The sequence below is a fragment of the Leptonychotes weddellii genome, chromosome 2 (genome assembly GCF_054177405.1).
Source record: "Leptonychotes weddellii isolate Sample4059 chromosome 2, ASM5417740v2, whole genome shotgun sequence".
NCBI lineage: Eukaryota > Metazoa > Chordata > Mammalia > Carnivora > Phocidae > Leptonychotes > Leptonychotes weddellii.
In genome coordinates this window covers 4,831,224-4,851,141 of record NC_138370.1, presented here as the reverse complement: position 1 = coordinate 4,851,141, position 19,918 = coordinate 4,831,224, and the positions used below count along the sequence as shown (strand labels likewise).

The following is a 19,918-nucleotide window of genomic DNA, read 5'->3' as shown; positions in this document are numbered from 1 at the left end:
GTGTGTGTCCCGAGCACCCGTCTAGCTTGCTGGGAGATGGCGGAGGAGGGAACGGGGTGTGTCCCTCACAGAGGCCACGCCTAGTGAGTAAGGCACAGTGGAGGAAGGTGAGCACAACGTCAGTCCGCGAGCCGTGTGACACGCACAACCACAGCCGTGCAGGCAGTTCTCAGGGGTGACCTTAGATCTCAGGCCAGGCAACAGAGAGGAGGGAGCCCTGTGACTGCTCGAATCACAGTTCAGCCTGAGGAAACCGCGAGTACAAACGTCCTGAGGTAGAATATGCTTGCAGGGACTGCACAGAGGCCAGTGAGGCTGCATCTCACTGGGCTGAAGGAAGGCTGGGAAGAAATGAATTAGAAAGGCAGCCAGGAGCCAGATCCCAGGGCTCGAGTACCTGACAAGACTTGGAGTGGTTTGCTTTAAGTGTGATGGGAAGCCCCTGGGGGTTTTACACAGGGGAGTCGCCAGATGTGATTTCGGTGGTACACATCACCCGGGATGCTTCATGGAGAACGAACCGGTCAGAGTGTCTGCTAGAAACAATGCTGCTAGTGGTTCAGTGTTTTTCCTTCCAGGCACTGTGTGTGTGCGTGCGCATGCCCAACAGGCGCAAGTAGGTGTTTCAAGGGGATTTTATGGCATCTACAGGATTATGTTATCTTACTAAGATTTGCTTATTTATTTATTTTAGGGAGAAAGAGAGCCTGAGTCAGGGGTTAGAGGCAGAGGGAGAGAGAGAATCTTAAGCAGATTCCATGCTCAGCACGGAGCCCGACTCAGGGCTCCATCTCACAACCCTGAGACCAAGAGTTAACCAGCTGAGCCAACCAAGTGCCCCTTAAGATTCGCTTTTTCAAAATGTTAGATATTTCCATACTGGCATCAATAGAGTAACAGATCTAACTTCATTTTTTAATATAATCCACTTCGGGTGGGTCAATGAATTTTTTCTGTAATGAATCAGACAGTAACTATTTCAGGCTTTGTGACCCAGGAGGCAAAATCAAGATATGTAGGTACTTACCTTAAGAGAAAAAAAAGACATTTTTTAACAAAATTTTTATTGACACAACTCACATAAAATTGAGTGCAGTTTTTGTAATATAAGTCTAATGAGAAGAACAGAAGTCTATTTTCGGGAGAGGAATAACTTTTCACTTAATTGGGGTTCAAATTGAGTCTTCCCATCATCAAAACTGATGGCAATTATTTACTGAGGTAGACACACAATAAGATTTTATGTGTTTTCCTTTTGAAAATGCCTTTTCATACAGATAGGTACTGCCAAAAACTGCTGTCAGTCCATAAGCAGATGGTTTTCATCAAGCACATTCATTGCATAGAAGCCGTTTTGGAAATCTGTTAGAGTCTTCACTTGATAGTGGCTTTCAGTGTGTTCTCACATTGCAGATGAATCACTTCCAGTGAAGATTAGGTGGAAGCTCCTCAGTATTTGGATGTTCTTGCCTCGAGGCCTAGAAAACCTGGAACGGTAGCTTGAGTGCGGGAAGTATGTCCACATCCCCATTTGCATGGGAGTGGAGATCTCGCTTCTTGTTTTAACCTCTGACACCACAGGACAGAAAGTGTATAGAGCTGCTTGATGTTACTTATCTGTTGAGATGGCTTTCCACCACCCATGGCACTGCTCACCAGAGCTCTTGAGACCGCCGCCTGAGACTGATTTTCCTTGCCAAGTAGATGAAAGCTGACGGGTCGTGCTGAATCAGCACACAGTTGGCTCCTGCTTGTTTCTCAGTGACACAGGTGGCTGAGATTATTCCGTGGTGCCTCATGGCCACTGGCAAAACAGAAGGAAATCCTTTTCATACCCACATCCTCACGTTGTCCATTGGTTTAATATGCAACTTTCTTCTTGGCTGTGCTTGATAAAATTTTACATGTCAATACACACATGTGCTGTATCTCAGCAGTTTGGCCCTGGCCAACTATAGATTCCTTTTCATAGGGAGTAGTCACCAATTATTAGAGTTTGATGAAGGTTAGACTAGACTCTTCTAGTCTCAGACACACAGACGTTAAACATCTACTGGCAAGCGGATGGAGAACTGTCCACAATACAGACGTGTATGCTGAAGTCCCAGGTGTTGTCCTTCAGGTGAACCCTCCATGCCTTATCTGAAAGGTGTACTAGCCACAGACAAAATTCTAGGGTTATATTTCTGTAAACTTGTCAGCATCAGGCCACCATATATCCTTTGACCCTGCAGTTTCTCATAGGGCCGTTTAGGGATCAAGTCTTGGATGTCACCCCCAGGGATACCAGCTGCAGCTCATGCTGGGTTATTCATGCATGGGGAGAGGGATCCCCTGTAACATATTAGTCAATTCCAGTTTTCTTGAGTCCATGAATTTAACTGGAGAAACATTTCTGACATGCATTATGCTGATTAACAAACTGATGACGTCACCAGTTATAGCTCATTTCTTTGATCCATTTTGCCAATTAGCAAAACGTCTAATAACAATTGGGCAGAAGGATTTCTGGGAGTTGTCTCTTGAGTGTGGTATTTGTTAACCTGTTAACTGACCACTCCCGCAGTGGCTGTTTTGGATGGAGGCGAATTAGCATACAAAATCGTATCATATTGTCTATGCTGAAGCACATATTTTAAATTACCTCACAGCCTTCATGATACGATGCTGTTCTTAGTGCATTCCTCCCTGTGATAGAACACATGGTGTCTGTCTGACTTCCCTTGCTCAGTGGTCACTGCCTGTAGCTCTGGGTTGGGAAGGATTATGAGGCTTCATCCTGGCTTCACAGGAAAAAGCATGATGAATAGTACTATTGCTTAGAGAATGATTAATATGGCTCAGTAGGGGGACGCCTGGGTGGCTCAGTTGGTTAAGTGTCTGCCTTCAGCTCGGGTCATGATCCCAGGGTCCTGGGATCTAGCCCTGAATCCATCTCCCTGCTTAGTGGGGAGCCTGCTTCTCCCTCACTCTCTGCTGCTCCCCCTGCTGTATGCTCTCTCTCTGTCAAATAAATAAATAAATAAAATCTTAAAAAAATATTTAATAAGAACTGAAGCCCATCCAGTCATAGGCATTTAGATATTCAATATTTTGCATATTCTGAGTATTTCTTCAAGAGAAAGTGTGAATTAACTATTGTACCAAGTAACTAGGCATACCTATATATGTATTTCTTAAATATTTTAAATTGAAGAGTAATGATCGAATCTTTTGACAATTCAAGTAATACACAGGTGTTGTATTGAGAAGAGTATTTCTCTCAAGCCTTTTCTCCACAACCTGCCAGTCTACTCACTGTAGGTAAGCAATCCCAACAGCTCAGTGTAGGTTGGTCAGCCTTAACAGGAAGACTGGCTATAAGGAAGGTGTTACAGTCTATTCAGTATTTGATTGATTTGTTCATCTATTTCATTTATTCATTAATATGTTTGCTATTCACCTACAAGGTATTGGCATAAATACAGGGGGAGTTAAGGTTGATATGAAGCTCTATCCCTTTCCCTTAACAGAGCTTAGGGAAGATACAGTCAAGATAAATCATATGCAAGTATCAGGGAATTTGAAAGATGTTGCTCCAATGGTAAAGGTTATATAGTATTAAAACGAGTTTACATATTAAAATCACATTTTAATGATCTCTACAGTGATTATAAAGGAAAATATTCCACATCTTTTGGTGATCATGATTAGATTTATTTTTGAATTCATATTTTATTAGATGAATATATATATATATTTTTTTTCCTTTGGTTAGCTGAGTTTTGTTTACATAGAACACATGAATAACTTGCATGTATCTCAAATCCCAAAAGTATATATGGAAAGGATTTTTCCTAAGAGTCTTTTAAGGCTTTTTCTACCGTCTTTAAGATTTTACATTCTATGTTGTTCTTAAATAACTCATTATTCAGATTTTAGGGACTCAGAAGAAATTTCCTGGTGAGATATTGTCAAGTTTTGGGATATGCTTTTACATGTTAAATATATGGATTCTTAAATCAGCCTTCAGAAACCTTTTCATCATTGATAACAGTTGATCTTGCAGAGTGTATTAATGTTTTGTACCAATGAATCCTGAGTGTTTAGATGTATTACTAGTACTAGTGTTAGTCTTAATTCTGTGTCTTGGAAGTAGGAAAGTAGGATATGCAGAGGGATAGATGTTGGAAATAAGAGTGCATTTCTTACTCCTCTTCCCTGAGCACAGTATCGACGTGGACCAAGTTTGTCTTAAGGACATTTCTTAAGTCTCTCTACCCATTTTTTTTTTTTTTTTTTTGCACCTCTCTCCCTTTCCTAGCACTTAGCTTAGTATGTCTTTATGCTGCCTTAGCCTGGTTTTGCCTCCAAGAGTCACTTAGTATCAAAACCACCTCTTAATCCTGCTCATCCCTGTTAGGTGAGTGGAGGTAGTGATTTAACTAATTCACACTGAGAAGTGAACAAGTTTGCTTTCCAACCTTCCTGGATGTATTTGCATATGATGATATTGTTAACCCAAACAAATTTCTAATTGATGAAGTTTCAGGCAGTATAATTTAACAGTAAAAGTTTTGGGGCTGTGAGGGTCTCTTCTCTCTGACTGTTTTTTTGAAAACTAAGGGAATCACTTGTATCATGAAGTTGGAATGACAATGAAGGGAGGGACAGGAGTCTAGGATTTTCAACCTTGACCCGTAGATGGCTGATAACATTCATCAAACAGGGACCAGGGGTGTGTTGTTTGAAATTTCTCTGCGACATTCAAGATAGAGGTCTGTTAGGTAGTTGGATATATCAAATCATACCCTTGCTGGGACACATCTCTTGGCAAGAGACATGGAGTTGGGACTGTTGAGTAGGGGATGACGTTATGGGACATGTTGAGACCACCCTTGGGATGTGAGAGGAGAGCTGATGACCACCTTGAGAAACTGTAGCACTTGAAGCAAACAGCAAGAGTCATCAGAGGTGGGCCAGTGGGAAGATGGAGAGGAAGTATTTGTTGCTGGGCTGTGGCAAGTAATCAAATCTGGCCGCTCTGTCCTACTAGCTTTTACAGTTACTTTGCATTTTCAGTTGCTTGTGGTTTACTGAAACATCCTTAAAGGAAGCATAGTAGCAAACTGCTGTAGATGAGTTTGCAAGATGCTGTTTTACATAACCACATAATTCAGGGGATTCCCAACTCACGATGATTCGACCTAATAATTTTTTGACTTTACTATGGTGCGGCAGCAATATGCGCTCAGTAGAAACTGTACTTGGAATTTTGAATTTGCATCTTTCCTGGGGCAGGTGATATGTGGTGTATACCTCGTGGATATGCGGTATAACGCTCTTTCCATACTTTCTTGTGATGCTGGGCAACAGCAGCAAGCCCTAGCTCCCAGGCCGCCACGCAATCATGACGGTTGATAACCGACACACTGACAACCATCCTTTCCTCATACAACCATTCTATTTGTCACTTTCGGTACAGTATTCGTTAAATTACATGAGAGAGTCAACACTTAATTATAAAATAGGCTGTGTGTTAGGTAACATTGCCTAAATGTAGCCTCTTTTAAGTGTTCTGAGCACAGTTAACGTGGGCTAGGCTAAGCTATGATGCTCGGTAGGTTAGGTGTATTAAGCGCATTTTGACTTACAATATTTTCAACTTCGAATGAATGCATTTACCTGGATGGACATAACTCATCTTAAGTTGAGGAACATCTGTACTCATATCGTTTTGTGATTACATAATGTGAGAAAACGTGAAGATGTCATTAGTAATATTAGTCTTAAGTTTTAAGAGGTTATGATACATTTTTTAGATCTTTATGTTTACAAAATGCTTCACAACCTATTCCCGGCTAGAACTGAGGCAGGTGGCTATGACAATCTTTTTCGACATGGACCCACTAGCAAGCAGGAAACTTACTCATGGTGCATTAACAGGAGTGCATTGGATTCCAAATTATATCTGTAGTCCTCTACTTTTCTTATTTTTCTGTACTCTTGCTTTGAGTAAACATTTAGATTTTTTCAAATGAATGGTGGGTATAATTAATATTCTAATATTCTAATTACTTGTAATCTTAGATCTTAAAGATGAGAAACATTGTATCCATATCCTGCCCTAGAAATTAGAAGTTCTAAGCGTTTTCAAACAGTGATTGTGGAATGTAGTGGAAAGTAATGCATAGATAGATAAGATACTCTTACCTTCGAAATGAGTAAAAGAAGCTTAGCATAGCTGGATCTTAGAACAGACTATCAATTTCAGAATACATGTCCAGTAGCCCATCTCCTCAGTAAGGTCTGTGGTTAGCTTGCTGGGAGAGAAGTGGAATATACCTCAAATATTAAAGATCACCGAGGAGACAGTGGGGTCAGCATGTGATTGGTTTGAGTACCTCCAAAACGGATTTAGTATTAGGGTTTAGTATAACGTCATTCAGAACCTGACCTTAACATACCTTTAGGGTCCAAGCTGCAAATAACAACAAGTAGTTTGAATTCAAGAAAATATTTAACCATTGTTGTGCATTTTGTTTTCACTTAACAGGAATCCTATTTTGTTTTTATTTTTTTAAGCTTTATTGGTATGTAATTGGTATACAAAAAAATTGCACACATTTCATGTAACAACTTAATGAGTTTGGACATACACATCCTGTTTTTTGAAAGAAGAGTTAAAACTTTCAAATCAGGCCCTCCAAAATTAATCTTACCTCTTTTATTAGAGCATCCTATTTTATTTGAAGTATTCGCAAAGCAGTCGTTCTCATGTTGTATGATTTTTAGTTTCTGATGGCATGTAGTGTATTTTTGCCTTGTATTATATTCACATTCGATGTCTACACTGTCTATTGGGTTGTAAACTCCCTAAGAGTAGGATCAGTGTTTGTGTATCTCTGCATCTCCAGTGGGTAACCCCTGATTATTAGACATTGTTGATAAAAGCATCAGTGACTGACTAGTTGGATGATGTTGATGGTGGGTTGTGTGGAGTGGCTCACCATCACTTTGATATGTCTAGGACATGAGTGTCCCCTAGGCTGCTGTTTGCCTTTTATGCATTATTCTGTTGAGACCATATATGTGATGGCTGGTATTCTTAGTCTTCCTTCAAAATACCAACCAAGTCATATAATAGGCAAACTATTTTGGGAGGAAAGAGAGATGAGTAGCAGATTCAAAGCAGACATTTCATACTTCATTGTGGGTTACGTAGGATTTCTATACTGTTCAGCATCTAATGAAACCACATTTCACCTGACAAATGTCTTCTTTTTGGTTTGTATGTCTTCATGGCAAGATGCTGGTCGGAGGTGGAAATTTGTGGGGAATAGAATCATCTGTCACTTGTAGGTTGAAACCTAAAGCTTTGTACTGTACTGAAGACTGTTTTCTAGAGTAAATCTGCCCCCAAAACTGAGATTACTTATTTCCTCTAACACAGAACTGCTTTCTCTGAGTTCGTTTTTGATCATTATGTAAAAATCTAAAAATTGGAGATGGAATAGTGCCTAAGTTTTGGGCATACATTTTCTTGCATTATCCACCGGACAAATGGGATACTGTAGAACTGGTTCATTGTCACCTGACAGGCAAAAATTGTTTCTGACCCTTGAGTTAAGTGAATTGCTGGGGACATTGTAGTGGAATAAACTCAAAGTTCTGAACAGATCTCCCAGAGCAAGTATGCAGTGTATATTTAAAAGGACTAGTACTTTCATCTTACCAGTATGCATAAATTAATCTTTATTTTGCTTAAGTTGTATTAGTATTCAGTCCATGTAAAGTTCTAACTAATCTTCAAATCCTCTTGGATTTCAGGTGTTAAAAACGGACCAACGAGGCATGATGTTTTAGATGGCTCATTAGAAGCCTGTAAGGACCTCACCAGACCTCATGAAGAATCAAAGAAAAGAGGGAGAGCCCAAAAGGTTGGTGTGTGAAAATATTATTTTAAACTTTCCAATGCTACTCCATCATAATGTTCGACTCTGGGTTAATGTCACTTAAACTAGTCTGTCCAACTTGTATTTTATTTAAAAAATTAATTATGGGTGGATGTTGGAGAACTCTGACATGAAACTGAGAACATCAGTCACATTCAGGACGGAGGGTTAATACTGGTAGAATGAGCTTTGCCACCGCTTTGCCAATGCAGTTCTTGCTATAAAAACGCCAACAGCTTCTCTCAAGCAGAGGGTGTCTGTTGCGCCAACAATTGTTGTTTTATAATCTGAATAAACACTCACTGGGTAGGAGGGGAAGAACCCAAACCTTGTTCATTTGTGAGCTAATGAAGGTTTGACTTCAAGCCATCGGAGTGAAAGGTGCCTGTTGCTTTGTGCTTCAGCTCGTGAAGCTATAGCGCCTGCTCTCATCACGCAGCACACGTACGTGAATAATGTACGGAGGACTTGACATTTCTGATTCTTCTGCATCCGCCCTCATGGCTTAAATTTAAAATCAGCCACTCACTATCTTACGCCTCATTCATACAAGGCCGGGAAAGCATAATATAGTGAAACCTGATTTCCACACGGTGGGAAGACGGCCCTGATGAACAAGGAACAATCCGAAAGGAAGCAAGGATACCACATAGAGGGCACTGGGGCATCCCGGTCTTCAGCCAAACACGAGCAGCGGATCCTCTACCTGAGGAAGAGGAACAGGGACACCTTCCTTATGCTGGCAATGGTTAGAGACGTTTAAAATTAGATTCCATGAAAGTCTGTTATAAGTGGCAGCAACTTTGATTTCTTTACCAATGTATTCTGGGTTGTCTCAGAAAAAAAAAAAAAACCCAAAAAACAAAAAAGGACTCCCCAAATGGAATCACCTGTCAGGTAAAGCGGTAGATCTGTAGGGAGAGAAATTGTCACAGTCCCCTCACATGTGAGTGGTGTACGTGACACCAGGCAGCTGGGGTCCTGTGCTCCGGCTGTCGCGAGCGTCCCTGCACCTGTCACAGCTTTCTGCACCTGCCCCTTTGTCGAAAGCCAGTGACCCTCTGGCTGCATTTATGTTTGCTTCCCTGTGTCCTCGTTTTCTTCCTAATTGCTGTATGACCACTTCACCTCTTTCTTTTGGGAAGAAGCAAACACCTTTTGACATTTATTCGGCTGATGCACTACTGTTTATGCCCTGCTCCTTCTGAAGCACTCTGTGGCAGTCCATACACACCCCTACTTTAGACTGCCGTGCTTTGTGATATTACGTACCCACTTCTTACCCTCCCATGGGTATTTTCTTAGGGTAACAGGTGTACCGACTCATCTCTTTCTTGATATTACCTGTATTTAAAAAAAAAAAAGACAGTGCCCAGTAAACACTGATTACTTATTACCATAAAAACCCTTCACCCTATCTGATCACAAAGCATGTGGTTTAACTTGGAAGTTAATATTTCAGACGTTTGACCTTGACTGGCTTCTGCCTGATGATCACCTTGAACTGGGTCTGTGGAAGAACATGGGTTAGAGACATGCATCCTGGATGGGAGCATTGCCCCTTCATTCTTAGGAAGCCTCTCACCTTAAAGGGCCCCTAAAATGGGAGAACACCACCTGTGTGACTTACCCTTCCCAGCAGTATTGTATGCATCGAGTGATAAATGCTACATAAGTGGGGAGTGTAGGGTGGTGTCACTGTCATGGATATTAATAAAACAAATAAGTGGTCAAAAGGGAAAAGAATACAGAATAATGTATACATGCCTTTAACTGACAGGCTCAGGAACAATAATAGTTTAATAAATTTAGTTATGTCACTTGCTCATATTTGTTTTAACTTTTGTTTTGAAAGTGTTTATTTTTTTACATTATCTTGGTCTTTTTTTAATTGAAGAATAGTTGACACACACTGTTTATTTCCCTGAAACATTAGTTTCAGGTGTACAACATAGTGATTTGACAACTGTATGCGTTATGCTGTGCTCGCCACCCGAGTGTAGCTACCATCTGTCACCACACACGCTACCATTGACTATGTTCCCTGTGCTGTACCTTTCAACTACTGACTTATTCATCCCGTAACGGGAAGCCTGTATCTCCCACTCCCCTTCATCCAGTTTGCTCATCCTTCCACCCCCTTCCCCTTTTGCAGCCACCTGTTCTCTGTATTTATGGGTCTGTTTCTGCTTTTGTTTGTTTGTTCGATTAGTTTTCTTTTTTAGATTCCACACATAAGTGAAATCATATGGTATTTGTCTCTCTCTGTCTGACTTATTTCACTTAGCATAACACCCTCCAGCTCTGTCCATGTCATTGCAAATGGCAAGATCTCATCCTTTTTTATGTCTGAGTAGTAGTCCCTTGTTTATATATATACTGTATCTTCTTTATACATTCATCTATCAGTGACAGTTGGGTTGCTTCCAAATCTTGGCTATCGTAAATAATGCTGCAATAAACTCATGGGTGCATATATCTTTTTGAGTTAGTGTTTTTGTTTTCTTCAGGTAAATATGTAGGAGTGGGATTACTGGATCATACGGTATCTTTATTTTTAATTTTTTGAGGAGCCCGCCATACTGTTTTCCACAGTGACAGTCCCACCAACAGTGCACAAGGGTTCCTTTTTCTCTACATCTTTGCCAACACTTGTTATTTCTTTTTGATTCTAGTCCTTCTGACAGGTGTGAGGTGATATCTCATTTTGGTTAATCTGCATTTCCTTGATTATCAGTGATGTTGAGCATCTTTTCATGTGTCTGGTGGCCATCTGGATGTCTTCTTTGGAGAAATGTCTATTTTTATTTCTATTTTATTTTATTGAGAGAGAGAAATTGTGTGTGTGAGCAGGGGTTGGAAGTGTCAGAGGGAGACAGAGAGAGAGAGAGAGAGAGAGAATCCCAAGAGAGAGAATCCCACTGGGTATGGAGCCGATGTGGGGTTTGATCTCAGGACCCTGAGATCATGACCTGAGCTGAAACCAAGAGTCAGATGCTTAACTGACTGAGCCACACAGGCACGCTGCTAATGGCTTTTCAAATTTCTGTCCTTATGTATCTCCTCATATCATTCTGGATATTTTCTATTTATTTCTTTTCCATTCTGCCTTTCCCTCTTTATATGTCTGTTCTGATGGTAAACATAAATTTAGTTTTTACATTCCATTTATTGTATTTTTCAGTTCTCATAATTCTATTTGGATGTCTTTTTATCCTTTCCAGTCCTCTGCCAAAATTATTAATCTTGTCTTTCTTTGAGCACAATAAACACATTTATTTTGAAGTCTCTACCAGATAACTCCATTTTCTAGCTCCATTTAGTTTCTGTCTTTGTAATCTGTTGTTTCTCTTTGTTTTCAGTCATGTGTTCCTCTCATATGCCTGGTTATTTTTGATTTATCTTCATACCAGGAATTGAGATGATTTGAGGTCAGGCTTCTAACTCTGTGAGGCCAACTATCCCCTAGGGAAAATGGCCTTCCGATGCTGACTCACCTCTGAAGTTGTCCCCTTCTGTGATTCACTGTCTCATCAGCTCATCTGTACCTTCAGATAGCTGGTGTTTGCTTGTTTGCTTGTATCTTGTCACCTCTGAAGGTGTCCCCTTCTGTGATTCACTGTCTCATCAGCTCATCTGTACCTTCAGATAGCTGGTGTTTGCTTGTTTGCTTGTATCTTGTCAGCTTTACTGATTATTCACAGTGGGGAGGTTGTTCTGAACTACTCAGTCTACCATTCCTGGAAATAATGAGTGAATTTTAACAGCCATTAAAAAACAAAACAAAAAAAAAGCAACCAAGGTGGACACAGAATAAATCCTTCTCTGAGAACAGAGCAGTGAGAAACTAAGTCAATGGCAAGGATTTTTAAGATGAACATTCAAGTTACTGTTTGCAAGACACAGTAAAACATCTCTTGAATACTGATAACAAAAAGAATTCAATAAAGATTTATAGAATCTCAGAACAATAACTACCATTGGAGGTTTTTTGGTTTAGTACCCATTTTTATTGGGAAAAGTCAATTTGTAAATCAGTGGGAAACTATCTTTTTTAGAATTCTTACTTTAAATACATGTTTATAAATTCGTTGAACCTCTTTTATTTTGAGATCCAGTTAGGCAATTTCATGACTTCTATAATCTTATAATATGTACATTAATGACAAGGAGACATATTTCTCCCGTCTTTTCAGAGGGAGAAATATAACATGTTATGAGCAATTTGAACCTGTTTTCTGTTGCTTGCTTAATATTGTCAGACAAAGAGTCTGAAGAAGCTATATATAAGATGAATCCTAGTCCTATGGTAAACATATATGAAAATTCTTTTTCTCCAAAGCTTTTTTCATTTATTCTACTACTCCTGTCATTTTTGTTGTTGTTCAAAATATTATTATCCTCAGCAAAATTTTTCTTTTAAGGTAAATCATCCCCTTGGATGGCTTTTCACAAGTGGCTGTGTTATAAAACCACATTTGGGAGCCACTTCTGCCAAGCGAGGGTGTCCCATTAGAGAACAAGCTGTGGGTCAGAGCCCAGAAACGTTTTAGCTGCCTTTCATTAGCGTCGAGGCTTAGAGGGAAACGAAGGCCCCAGTACCTCATAATATACGAGTATACTTATTTTGACAGTGGTTAAAAAAAAAGATGAGGAAGAAAAAGAGAGAAAGAAAAGACCCTGCACACCAGATCACAAATGCTTTAATTTCTACAAGTTTCTTAGATAGAGGACAAATGATGAGTAATAGCTTGCATACGTTCCAGTAATTGCTTATTCTTACATTTCTACCAGGGTAAGAGCCCCTAAGGACACAGACTATGTCCTCTTCCTCTTATAGTACTGAGTACCACACACAAAAGAGGTGTTCAGTAAGTATTTGCTGAGTCAATAAGGGGTGCATTTCCCTTCTGATTTTTGAGTGAACATGCTATACCATTTCTGGTGGTTTAGCCATCACACAATGTCATAATCATCTTAATGTCCCTCATTTGTTTTCGAGTAGTCTTCCTAAACTTGTAAAATAGTCTTGTATCATGAAAGCAGGAAGGTTTTGCACTATAGTATGTTTTTCCTAAAAGCGTTGATTGCTGAGCCAGACCTGTGTTCAGATCCCAGCTCTGCTCCATTATTGGTTCTATCCCATTGAATTAGTTACTTAGTATTTCTTTGTTTCTGCTTCCTCATACATAAAACAGGCATCATAATAGTGCCAATCTCAGAAGTTTTATGCTAATTAAATGTGTTGAAATACGCAGTGTTAACGACGGTATCTGATCTATAGAGGCACTCAATAAATGTTAGCTAGTTTTTCCAGCACAAGTGTGGGTGACAGGGATGCCCACATATTGACTGTCCCTTGTTCTGCAGCTGTGACTCACGGTTGGCCCGGTGGGTCTCTGTCACTGTCCTTGCTCACTTTCCTACTCCCCAGAGGCTGCCATGTGTCTTTAATTAAAATGGCCTTCCAAATTCCGGGATGTTCCAAACGATGTCTCTTCCTGGATTTATTGACCACAGTCATGCCTGGGCCAAAATAGGATCTCTGGGCATAGGGGGAAGGAGATTTGGGCTTTTTTTTTTTTTTTTAAACCTTCCGCACATGGCTCTGAAATGATGGCCAACTGTGCTGGTGAGAAGCTCTGTTAGATAGGGCTGCATCTCTTTGAGGCCTTAGTGGGGAATTGTCCCCTGTCACCTCACCCAGGGAGCAGAAGGCGTGGGTTTTGTAGTCAGTGATTTGTGTTTTGGTGATTTGCTTCCTCAGAGTTATAAACAAATACTTCATTTTTTGTTTTTTGTTTTTTCCCTAATATCATTAGAACCACCTGAAAATAACCCAGATCTACTAATGGACCTATGGAAGCTCTATGTAACGTGCTAATTGTTACCACCTAGAGCTGCCATTCTTGAGCACTATGACCTCTTTTTAGATTGAGTCTTCTATTTAAATTGAGTCTTCTATTTTGCCGTCACACGGAGGTGCTGGCTAGAATGTTTCAGAGAGTTCTGATCGTGCCTTTAGCGTGAAGGTGGTGGAGAAGGAACCGTAGCTCATTGGCTTCTCTCAAGAAGGAAGCTTGCAGTGGAGGAAGCTAGAGGATAGAATGAAGAGAGGACAGTCTGTCTAGGGACAGGGATGAAGAGAGCTGGAGGGACGTAGAAGCCTTCCTGAATAGAGAAAATGGGCTGTGTGAGCCACTTTTTTTGAAAACAGGTTATTTTCCCTAATAGCGTCTCTCCTCTGAGAGGCCCCTGAGTGAGCACTTCACTGCTCTACTGGAGACTCTGATATTTTATGAATGTACTTCTACCATTTGCAGTAATTCCAGGACTTTGGCTGTTTGCCACTAGATAGTGGACTTGGCTGGAAGCATATAATCTTGTAGCTTGTTTTGTTTTTAAGTGTAACTTTCAAGTTGAAATAGCAGTGACTCATCCAAATGACAGGTGATATTTATTTTGTTTCTTGAAAATTCAGCATGAGTATGTTGTTATTGCTCGCTTAGGGGAATTGCCACACTTCCTCGAGGATGACACCCTTTATAAATGTCCCCGTAAATAATTACCCATTGTTCAGACCTGTTGTATGCAGTCAGATAGGCACTCATCCCCTGTGTAGGGCTTTTGAGTGCAGATCATTTGATAGGTGAGCTTACAAAGATTGAAGGTGCCCTTGATTTCTAACGGGTGTTTAAATGATGACCTGTAGTTGCTTTGATAAATCGCTTTTGGCAATGTGTACCAGAGTTGCCCGTGACGGGAATGTGCTCGTTATGACAGGTGTTGCGTCCCCCGGCAGATGTTACTTTGCGAAGCTGTCTGAAAACCAGCTGCCTCTCTGTGGTGTAACAATGCTTTGGACTCCCACTAGTGTGTTATTTTTTTTTTTCTTGTTATATGAGAAAAAAATATTTATATGAGAAACATCAAAAAAGAATCTTCAAAGAGCACCGCCCTCTCTTTACTGTGTTTTCTGTGTTCAATACAGAATAATGGATTTTGCATGCATTATAAAATGTGTGCTTTGTTTTGGATTGGAAGTGGTGGAAATGAGGGACAGTCAGGATGGCTCTGAATCATGTTCTCTTGTGCCATCGGTGGTCGCCATGGGCCACGAAAAGGTAGAGGCCCGCGTGGTGCTTTCCCCACCCGGGGATGTCTGTGAGGCCCCTCATGGGGAGACTCAAAGCAATGTGTTCATGAGCTGCTGGTAGGCTCCCGATGCGCCAGGCAGGCAAGCGATGAGCATTCCAGGTGTAAACAGTTCGGGCTGCTGGTTTCTAAGGCAGGCTTGCTAAATGATAGTAAACCATGGTAACCAGGTTTAGAAAAATCAAATTAATCTCTTTCAGATATGCAGAAACTCAAACGACATAATTTGCTGAAGTAGCAAATCTCAATCTTTACATGAAAAAAAAAAAGTCAATCAAACGGACTCTTTGTGAGTAAAGGACGCGGCCGATCAGTCAAAGATACACAACCCTGTGTCTCCCCAGTGAAAATGCTTACTCTGTGCTGGGCAGTCAGCGTGAAGGGACATGTGCGCGCCTCCGTGTTAGTCCCCATCCCGCCACCTCACGGCCCCCACCTCCCCCCGCATCCACTCGATGTTCAGACGATTAGTCCAGGCTCATCATGGTTAGTTACTGTGTTCCTCTCACCAGGAATTAGTTTGGGAATATGACTCACTTCTGCCCAATGAGATGCGAAGGGAAGTCTTACTGGGAGGTTTCTGGAAAAAGAGTTTTCTCACTTGAGATAGCCCTGGGAAGAAATGCTCTCCTGCTCCTCAGAGCTTTGTTATGGCTGGATGTATCTCCTGGAAATGCCTCAGCCTCAGGATGAAGCCAAAGAGCGAACCAAAGAAAGGAAGCAGGATGGGGGTGGGGGGGAGGCCTGCAAATCTTACGGCCTATTTCCACTGACATCAGAGACATGTGTGAACAAGGAACAAGTTGTCTCATGTGTCGTCCTCCTAAGATGGGATAGATCATACACACAGAGAGATGCATAGCTGTGTACACTCGTCCAAAAGGCTGGGTGTCACCATAAATGTGGCTGGCTGTTCCAAGCAGGTTTTTCTTGTCTTCTCCTGGGGAACAGTAACCCCCTCCAATGATAAGATATTTATTACTGCTCCTTTTGGGAGGTCTATTCAAGTCTTCTTACTCATTTTTAAAGGTATTCCTTTCCAAATAATATTAGGGCTGTAAATTATTGGATATTAATCCAGGATAGTTTAGTAGCTTTAAAAAAGAAGTAAAAACACCGTTATGGAGAAGGAAAGGGGTTAACTACAAGTGTGACAGAAAACCACAACTCAAAACCAATGAGGCATTATTATGGCCTTTGTTGAAAAAATAAAATATGAGGCATTTCAAATAGATTCTGGCATATGCTTTTGTGGCTTTTGGATGTGAGTTAAGATTTAGTTAATGTATCAGTGATGAGTCTGTGAAAGTGCAGAATAGAATATAGAACAGCTTTCAAACAGCAGTGGCTCGGTCTGGAGCAGTTCTTACTCTGGCTTCATTATCAGTGATTTTCAATTTTGAAAACTTTTTTTTTTTTTTGAAGGTAAGCGGTTTTATTTTTCTGCATAAACCTGGGCGGCTCAGTCGGTTGGGCGACTGCCTTCGGCTCAGGTCCTGATCCTGGAGTCCTGCAATCCAGTCCCGCATCGGGCTCCCTGCTCGGCGGGGAGCCTGCTTCTCCCTCTGACCCTCCCCCCTCTCGTGCTCTCTCTCTCTTTCTCTCTCTCTCTCTCTCTCTCTCTCAAATTAAAAAAAAAAAAAAGTCTTCCACTTTTTACTTTTAAATAAATCCATTGGCTATAATCTAATTCTGCTCGTTTAATAAAAGGCACTGAGATCTTTCCCAACATTGATTAGGTTATGGCTTTTTTCTTTAATTTTCTTTTCGTTTTTGTTTTTGATTTTTTTTTTTTTTTTTTACTGTGTCATTCCAGTTTTTTGGGTGAGGATTTAACAAAATGCAACACAATTCCTGGGACACTAGGAATCAGAGACAGTTGAGGAGGGTTGGAGTTTGTGGTGTGACCCCTGTGGGTCAAGGGTAGAGGCGTGTGTGTTTGATTCTGAATAATAGCTCTAGTCTGGAAATCCCATGGATTTGCCTGTGTTCCCCCACATTTATCCCATTTGCTTTCTAAGGGCCAGATTTGGTCAGTTTAGGGCTGTATTTGGAGTGGTTTGTGAAAGGAGCTTCTGCCCTTCACTGAGACTTAAGTGATTTGAGCAAGTTTCTTTCCAAGGTCACACCAAAGGGTTCAGGCTCAGAAGCCCAGTGACTGTCTCTGCAGGTGACGGCACCTGACCAGGACCAGCCCTCCACTCCCCTGCCCTCCTTTATGTCCTTTAGATCCCCTTCTCCCACCACATACCCTGTGGACTCCCAGATTCAGCCGGCGAGAGAGCCCCTGCAAGCTGTCCTTCCAACACATTCCGTTCTTTTTTAAGTACTACTTCTTTTTCTAGAATATGAAGGTGTTCTACACTCATATTTGCTTTCCCTGCCCTGGCCCCGTTTCTCCGTTGAGTGGAGAACGGATTGTGTAAACACAAGGTCTGGCATTCGGCATCTTCATCTGTGGGGGCTGCTATAACAGAACACCCTAGACTGGGTGCCGTGTAAACAACAGACATTTATTTCTCACAGTTCTGCAGGCTGGAAGGCCGGAATCAAGGTCCGGCAGATTCGGTGTCTGGTGAGAACCCGCTTCCTGGTTCGTCCCCTGTGTCCTCACATGGCCCAAGGGGCAGAGTTGCTCCCTGGGGACTCTTGTGGGCACAAATCCCACACATAAGGGCTCCACCCTCATGACCTCCTCGCCTCCCTAAGGCCCCACCTCCAAATGCCATCACACTGGGGGGAAGAGTTTCTCCATATGGAGTTTGGGGACACATTCACTCAGGAACAGTGTCTTCACTGTGTTTAGAGCGTCACTGCCGCCCAGAGCCAGGTGATGTTTATATATGTGGACTCAAAGGGGGTTTTAGTTTTAGATATTAAGTTTGCTGGATAAAGCATCCCAATAAGTGAGGTGATACGTGTGTATTACTTTTTTTTTTTTTTTTAACAAATTGGGTATTGATGAATACCTTGGTTGTACATTTTCTCTATACTTGTTCTTTTTTTTTACTATAAAAATTAATCTTTTCCAATATGTAAGTATTCAGAGTTGATACTGGTGCATTACTGATCACTATTACTGTGTTATTTGAGAGTATTTAGAAAGGGATTATATTTTTTAGAAATATGAAGTCTCTGTGATCCTCCTAATGGAAAACAAATTTCACATAAGGAAAAAAGATATAAGGGAGGACAGTTAAGTTATGAAAAGATTAATAAAAGAAAATTAAAGATTTTTTGCCCCATTTTTCTGCAGTGAACCCAGCATTAGACCATAGAATTTATCATCAGATTAAAAAAGGGTTATCAGCAGTACAAAGCATACATCTAGGGAGCTGCGTATTTAAGAAACCTGCATTTTCTTGGATCCAGAGTGAGTGTTTCTTAAGACACTTTAAATGATGCAGCTTCTAGGGATTTAGAGAATAGAATATCCTCAGGAAGCAATTTGAGGACATTTTCCAAAATTTATCTCTTGTCATATTTGATTTGCTCTCTTTTATTTTTGCTATATTAAAGGTTCATGTAAACATCTGATTCTGGTAGTGCCCTTGTAGGTATGTGAGCTACATTACTAGTATACAGAATCAATAATCTTGGCAAATGTGCTGATTATTTCATTTTACTCCCTTTTTAGGAGATGTTTCACTGTTTACTTATGAAATGGCACCTAAACCCAAAACCCATTTCAAAGAATGTTTAACTTTTTAAAAGTGTTTTTGTCACTAGTAAAACAGGTACGTTTGTTTAATTTGACCTACCCTTGATAATACTAAAAGAAAACCCATCAGACTGTTTCCTAAATACTTACATTTTCTTCCACCACTCACTGCTTTAGAACTTGCAGAAAATGCTTTTGCTGAAATTAAAATGCAGTGTTTTATATTTGTGATTTTTTTTCTCACTGTTCAGTAGATTATTTCACAGGATTGCCTTTCAGTGTTTGTTTTGATTGCTCTTCGGTGCTGTGTAGCTGTATTTGGACAGGTGCTTCTCCTTTTTAAGGAACAGAGCCCTACAGTTGTTTTTTGTCTCTCTGTAATAGGCATTCTATAATTGATACCCTTGAATGTGTAAGTAGATGTGAGTAGCGGAAGAGTGGGAAAGTTTAGTTGTATATTAATATATCGCAAATAATAAGATAAAGATTTCAACTTTTCTTCAATCTGTCCATATAATTTTATCGTACTTTTTTTCATTGCTGAGATCTTCATACTTATAACTAGAATGTTAAGATACATGCTTTACGCTCATGTTTATTCTCATGTCTGATGAATGCAGTTAAACCTATGACCTCCACCCTCTGTCATCCAGGCTGTTTTTTTTTTTTTTTTTTTTTGCAATACCTTATTATTGTATCTTTTGACCTTATGTCCTATCTTTTCACAATTCTCCCCGAAATGTATCCTCTTTGCTGTCTTAAGGAAGCTTTTATAAATTGAACTCATGACTGACATCTTGTTGAATCTGTACAAATGACTCTCAGATTCTCTACGGACCCACTAATTTCACGAATATTTTTTTGCGTTGTTTGTTCATCCTGTCTAGGATATCTGTCCTACCCTATCTGCCAAACTCCTTTTCCTTCTCAAAGTCTTAGCTTGGTCACATTTTTCTTTAGATTTTCCCCCTCCAGAACAGGATTCTTTTTTTATCGTATCCCTAGCCTCTGGTTTTGTGCTTGATAAATTGTTCTGGCTCATTTAGTATTTAAAGATTAAATGAGTATTTAGTATCTTATATTATTTTTTCTTAGGAATTGGATGATTCTGCTTCCATTTATTATTCAAGGATTTCTCATCTTTTCATCACTTTTTTTTTTTTTTTTT

General features: G+C 40.4%; 1 protein-coding gene across 4 annotated transcripts in view; it reads left to right on the top strand.

Moving 5' to 3' along the window:
* LOC102738310 (microcephalin) overlaps positions 1-19,918 on the top strand; it is a 208,266-nt gene that overhangs the window by 15,980 nt on the left and 172,368 nt on the right. For all 4 annotated transcript variants that reach the window (XM_081807147.1, XM_031036541.2, XM_006741172.3 and 1 more), the window contains exon 6: positions 7,810-7,919. In XM_081807147.1, the coding sequence (XP_081663273.1) occupies positions 7,810-7,919 (110 nt within the window). The remainder of the gene's footprint in view (positions 1-7,809; positions 7,920-19,918) is intronic.